The sequence below is a fragment of the Chinchilla lanigera genome, unplaced genomic scaffold, assembly GCF_000276665.1.
Source record: "Chinchilla lanigera isolate Chin_1 unplaced genomic scaffold, ChiLan1.0 scaffold00019, whole genome shotgun sequence".
Taxonomy (NCBI): domain Eukaryota; kingdom Metazoa; phylum Chordata; class Mammalia; order Rodentia; family Chinchillidae; genus Chinchilla; species Chinchilla lanigera.
In genome coordinates, this window is record NW_004955420.1 from 30219060 (window position 1) to 30225952 (window position 6893).

A 6893-nucleotide genomic window follows, 5' to 3' on the forward strand; every position below is an offset into this window, starting at 1 on the left:
AGGTTTTAGTACACGAGGTTCTTGTAAAATCCATGAAAGAACTCACACTGGGGAGAAACCCTATGTATGTAAGCAATGTGGAAAAGGTTTTAGTAGACAGTATTATTGTAAAGTACATGAAAGAATTCACACAGGGGAGAAACCCTATGTATGTAAGCAATGTGGAAAAGCTTTTAGCACACGTACTGGTTGTCTAAAGCATGAAAGAATTCACACTGGGGAGAAACCCTATGTATCTAAGTAAGCATTGTGGGAAAGCTTTTAGTACACGAGGTTCTTGAAAACACATGAAAGAAGTCACACAGGATAAACTTTATGTATGTAAGCAATATGGAAAAGCTTTTAGTAAACAAGAGTATTGTAAAATACATGAGAAAACTCACACTCAGGAGAAACCCTAGGTATGTACACAGTGTGGGAAAGCTTTTAGTACACAAGGTTATTGTAAAATAGATGAAAGAAGTCACAAAGGGGAGAAACTAAGCAATGTGGAAAAGCTTTTAATATACAACATTACTATAAAATATATGAAAGAATTTACATTGGAGAGAAGCCCTGTGCATCTGAGTAATGTACAAAAGCTTTTAGTACACCAGGTTATTATAAAATACATGAAAGACCTCAGACTTTGCATTAATTTTGTATATTTAAGCAATATGGGAAAGCTGTCAGCATTCATGATGTTTGCCGAAGACATAAAAGAACTCACAATGGAGAGAAACCATATTATGTAAGCAATGTGGGAATACTTTCAGTACACATACGTATTGTCAAATACATGACAGAACTGGCCTGCACTACACAGGTGAATTTGAGGCCAGCCTGCACTATATACTAACACCCTGTCAGAAAAAACACATGACAGCAGCCTATTTTGAATATGCTGTGAGAATTTATGCAGTGGACACCTGTAGGAATAATTAGTACAGAAAGCTTATTGTCAGCATTTCTCCATAAAATTTCCAGTAAATATATACATTATATGTTTTTCAGTAAATTACTTAAATATCTGGATTACAAATATGCAGTGTTTAATATAAAAATATTGAATTGACATTAGATATTTTTAAGTGTCTTTGAGCTTGGTACATAGTGTCTTATAATTAAACATGGTGAATTTAAATATATTTTTTACTTTCAAGTAGAGTTAATATTTACATAGTTTTTGTTTAGTCTTTACAGTTGGGAGGTATAGCGCTCACTTCAGCAGCACATATATAATTGTGAGGTATGGGCCACTAAAAAACTTAATGTTGTTAATGCTGTTTGGTAGTCATTAGGATTTTGCCACTATCTTTGTTGGAAATTTTTTGTATGTATACTCTGTATTCTGTGTAACAAAAACTATTTGTAATTTAAATGCATATTTTATATTAAGATATATATTTTGAGAGACTTGTGAACATGTGTTTTTGGCAAAGTTGATTTGTTTTCACACAACTTGTAGATTACCATGTGATGTTTCTCATATCTTGACAAGATACCTAATTATATCCCAACATTGTATATTATATCATGTACATAATTTTGCCTATTTTCCTTTCATATTAGACCCAATATTATTGTTTACATAAAATCTTGTTTGTTTGTTTTTTCAGACAGGGTCTTGCTATATAGTGCAGGCTGGTCTCGAACTTGTGGCAATCCTGCCTCATCCTCCTGAGTGCTGGGATTACAAGCATGCCCCACCATGCCCAGCAAAATTCTGTTTTCTCACCATCAAAATTATACTTTTCTTGTTTATATTGCAGTGACTTTTAATTAGATGGTAATTTTTCCACCATATGAACCAAAAATAACCCAAACTGCTGTGCAGGACCATACCTTGTCTCCAAAACAGTATCCTGAATTCTAGTAATCACTCCAAAACTATAAATGATGGTATAACTTATCAGTGACAACAGTTTCAAAGGAATTTTTGTCAGCAGTGGAGTTGTTCTGGGGGAATTATTGCTACTGAATGCAATGAGGACAGTGCCTTTATTCCCTGATGCTGTGATGCCATTCTAACTGCGGTAATCATTATATTTTTTGCAATAGGGCCTCACTGTGTAGTTCAGGCTGGCCTTCAACTCACTTATGCAGCCCAGGCTGACCTCAAACTCATGGCGATCCTCCTGCTTTTGCTTCCTGAGTGCTGGGATTCCAGGTGTATACCATCGTGCCTGGCAAATACAGTCAGAAGGTTGATGTATGCCGGTACATTATCAGAGATGCTTTGTGTGCTTCCTTTCTAAAAGAAAGGACCAAAACAAATAACTACTGTGCACCTGGAGACTTTCCCAGAGAGTGCTGGGGCACAGTGGGGATATGGCAGAGAAGCTGTAGGGCACAAGACTCAGGAGGGCTTACAAAGGAGGAACAGAAACAGGTTGTGTCCGCTGTCTGGGTCACTAGTGGGGATCAGTGATGAACAGAGGACTTTTGCATGTGGGAAGAGTTCAACACAGTGCCTTTAGATGGCTTCAGTAATGCCAGGAACTTTTGGGGTTTTGCTACAAGAGATCCCCAGTGCTCCCTGGTCATAAGGAAAGGAAAAGAATAAAGAAAGAAAGAAAGAAAAGAAAAGAAGGGGTCTAAGAATACAGTTTACTAAGAAGCCCTAGGAGGAAATACCAAGTACTGCAAAAAAACTGAAGAAACAAAAAATGGAAAGATCCCATTCCATATTCATGAATTAAAGCAATTGATATTGATTAAATGTCCATGATGCCCAAAGCAGTATATAGATCCTATATAATTTCTATCAAAACAAAAATGACATTTTGATAGAAATAAAAGCAATTTGTTGTGCAGATTTTTAATTTGATACGGTCTAACACTTCTACATTTTTGGTGAAAATGTAAACCAGTACAACCACTATGGAAATCAGTATGTAGTTTCCTCAGAAAACTAAAATTAAAAATTGTATTTGACATACTAAGGACTTGTATACTGCATACAATCTTCTGGTTTGTTTTAGATTTTGTTATATAACCACAAATCCAGTTCATATGGTGAAAGGTGCCAAATGAATAGTTACTTTAGTTTCGTCATTTCCTATGTGGTGTTTTGTGTTACTGTTATTGATACCACTATAGCCAAAAGTGACATAAATGTTCTAAACAGCTGTTATAAACATGACCCCAGGAATTAAACTAAAAAGAGGAAAAAGAAAATGCTGAGACACTTAAACATGATGCAACCCCATACATCACCAAAGGCAAACCCAGTAGGCAATGAGGTGGGACAGTCTGAAAACCACCCACCTGACCTCTTTGAAGTGGTAACAGCAAAGCAACTGAATGAGACTCTAGAAAAAATCAAATCAAAAATAATCTCAGATAAATGCAAAGATGGTGTCAACAATGAAAACCATGCTTGTGGGAAAAAGGGGTGCAGAGGTCTGGTTGATGGCCGTGGCAGAGGAGCAGGTCTGAGCAAATGCAGACTCGTCAGGTCCTCGGCAAACCCAGTGAGTCGCCCCACCTAGGTTGTCCCGCTCAGACCTCGTCTGCACTGCCCCCACGAATAGTACCACCTGAAACCACGCCCCTAGCCCGCCTCCATTGCCACGCCTCTAGCCTCCTCTATAAAACGCTTGGTACTTCCGCAATAAAAGGGATCTGCGCCATCAGCCTGGTCTCCAGTGTCTCTTCTCACTGTGTCACCGCTTACCACGGGCCCAGGTCCCTCAACCCGAGAGGTTTGACCTCAAGTGGCGCCTCTAACAGGGACCCTGCGCGCCCCCTGGGAATTGGTAAGTGGCCCCCGCCCACAACATGGGTCCTGCACTTCATAAGGAGCAACACCCGCAGGCACGGGCACTTGCTGCTCTCTTACAGGCTAGACATTGTAAAATCTTATAAGACCCTCTCCCAGTACTGGGCGATTCTCCTTCCCTTTAATCCTTGGCTGAAAACTGCTAACCTGTGGGACCCACAAACATGGTCCTGCCTTATCCGGCCGGTCCAAACGGCGGAACAACATGAAGGGAAAATCTTTCCCGTAGGGCTCCTGCCTGCCTTACTTACTATCAGAGCTTGCTTAACAGGCTCGGAAAGCACTACCGGGGAGGATTCAGAAGCCTTCCCTCTTCTGGCGGACTCTGCTGCATGTGCGGCGGCAGCCCCAGATGCTGAGCCGTCCCTCACGGAACAGCTCGAGAAACACCTCTCCTTGTCGGTGCCCCTCCCGTCTGAACCAAATGCCAAAGAAACCCCCAAGCCAGACGATATAAAACCCTTGACTCCCCAGCCTAAACCACACAATCTATACCCCTCACTCGCCCCCTTAAAACAAGAACCAAGGATGGCGCCAAGCGAAAATTCTCCACCCCTGATGACGCCGAACAAAACCTCCCCGCCCGGGCTACTTCCTGTTTGTCACACAATAAGCCCTGCCCTTTGATGAAAGTGGAGCTTGACTGGGACGAGCCTCCAGCTTATATTGTAGCGCCAGGTGCTGACCATACAATAATACCACACCCTAAAAATCCATGGTGTCAACAATGAAAACCATGCTTGTGGGAAAAAGGGGTCCAGAGGTCTGGTTGACGGCCGTGGCGGAGGAGTCTGTTTGAATATCATACAAAAAGAGATTTTAAAGTGAAACTGCCCCAACAATGGGATGATTATTATGAAGGATTATGTAAGATAAGACATAGCCAAGGAAAAAATTGGGAACAATAGGAAACCGAAATAAATGATATGTTTCCTGTAAATGTACACCAAAATCCTGCACGCCCCTTAAGATGGTACCCCCATGAACATTCCACTCTTAAATGCTTGAGAGAAGCCGTTAGGGAAGATGGCCTTCAAGGCCCGTTTGCACAACACTTAAATGAAACAATTAGCATGGAAATGAACTGCCTCACAGACTGGAAACAACTGGATGGAGCTGTTCTTACTGGCGGACACTATCTAGACTGGCTGGCTATGTTTAAAGATTAGGGTCAGGGTTAGGGTCAGGGTGTTAGGGTCAGGGTGTTACAGTCAGGGTGTTAGGGTCAGGGTTAGGGTGTTGGGTTAGGGTGTTGGGTCAGGGTCAGGGTCAGGGGTCAAGGGTCAGGGGTCAAGGGTTAGGGTTAGGGTCAGGATTGGGGAGCCGAGTGTTTGGAAAGCGAGGGTTCACTGTTACACTCTGAAACCAAGAAAGACAGACCGACAGACACAGAGACACAGAGACATAGAGAGAGAGAGACACACCAGACAGACCACACACATGCACACACACATACAGTGACCACACACAGACGAAGCTGACCCTAATTCATTCATTCGCTGAATTAGGGGCTCAGTTTCGGCTCCTGGGCTGCAGCACATTTGTCTGGGGTGGACGGACATTGTTTCTCCCTCTCTGCCTGGGGTGGACATTGTTTCTCCCGCCCTCCCTGCCTGCCTGCCTGGGTTAGGGCATTTCTCCCTGCCTGCCTGGGGTGCAGCACATTTCTCTCTGTCTGTCTGTCTGTCTGGGGTGGACATCTCGGGTTAGGGCACCTTTCGAACACCAGGCACACTCGAGGAGGGGGCACTGTCGAGGCCCAAGGAAACTCGAGAAGGGGGCGTTTGCCACTGATGCTGGACACATAAAACAAACACTGACTCTCTCTCTGTCCGTCCGTCCCTCCCTCCCTCGAAAGCTGCTGCTTCTTCTTCTTTTCTGGCTCGCCGCACCACTCAGGCAGGCAGCCAGGCAATCAATCAATCAATCAAGCATCCAGTCAGTCAATCAGCCAGTCAATCAATCAGCCAGAAAGAGTTGAACCCTAACCCTGCAGAGCCCGAGAGCCGCCACAGGGCGTGGCGCGCGAGTCAGCCTGCTCCTCCTCCTCCTCCTTCCCCCGCCCCCTCGGCCCCTCTGCCCCTCCCTCCGTCCCTGCCACCCGCGAGAGCATGCGCATTCTGCTCCGGAGGTCGCGAACGCTAGCGAGCCCCACCCCATCACCGTGGTACGCGCCAAACCGGGGTTCTGCAGTTCCCCAGAGGCGCCACAGGGTGGCGCCAGAGAGAAAGAGAGACAGACAGACAGACCAGACCGACTCCTGCCTTCCTCGAGTCCTGCTAGGGTTCAGAAACCGAGGGTTCACTGTTAGGCTCTGAACCAAGAGAGACAGACAGAGACAGACAGACAGGCAGGCACGCAGGCAGACAGGCAGGCAGAGACACAGCAGACCACACACAGTGACCACACACACACACACACACACACACACACACACACACACACAGACCAGGCTGACCCTAATGAATTGGATGAAGGGGCTCAGTCAGTTTCTGCTCTTGTGCACGTTTGTGTGTCTGGGGTGGACAGACATTTCTGTCTGGGGTGCAGCACATTTCGGCCGGGAGTGGCCTAATTCGAAAACCAGGCACACTCGAGGAGGGGGGCACTGTCGGGGACCAAGGAAACTTGGGGAAGGGGACGTTTGCCACTGGTTTCTGGACACAGACACACACACTGACCCTCCCTCCGTCCCTCGCTTCTGTCTGTCTGTCTGTCTGTTAGGGTTAGCGTTATGCTCAGGGTTAGGGAAACGAGGGTTCGGAAACCGGTTAGGGTTCACTGTTAGGCTCTGAACCAAGACACACACACAGACAGAGAGACAGCACAGGCCAAACACACACACACACACACACACACACACACACACACACGAAGCTGACCCTAATTCATTCATTCGCTGAATTAGGGGCTCAGTTTCGGCTCCTGGGCTGCAGCACATTTGTTTGGGGTGGACGGACATTGTTTCTCCCGCCCTCCCTGCCTGCCTGCCTGGGTTAGGGCATTTCTCCCTACCTGGGCTAGGGTGCAGCACATTTCTCTCTGTCTGTCTGTCTGTGTCATTCTGTCTGAGGTGGACATCTCGGGTTAGGGCGCCTTTCGAACACCAGGCACACTCGAGGAGGGGGCA

The 6893-nt window shown here is 45.5% G+C and overlaps 1 protein-coding gene across 1 annotated transcript in view; it reads left to right on the forward strand.

The window, feature by feature from the left end:
• LOC102016817 (zinc finger protein 709-like) overlaps positions 1-1391 on the forward strand; it is a gene marked incomplete at its 5' end in the record, with an annotated part of 4154 nt that extends 2763 nt beyond the window's left edge. Inside the window, 1 exon segment of the mRNA XM_005383587.2 lies at positions 87-1391. Within this exon segment, the coding sequence (XP_005383644.2) occupies positions 87-244 (158 nt within the window).
• Between the last annotated feature and the right edge of the window lie 5502 nt (positions 1392-6893).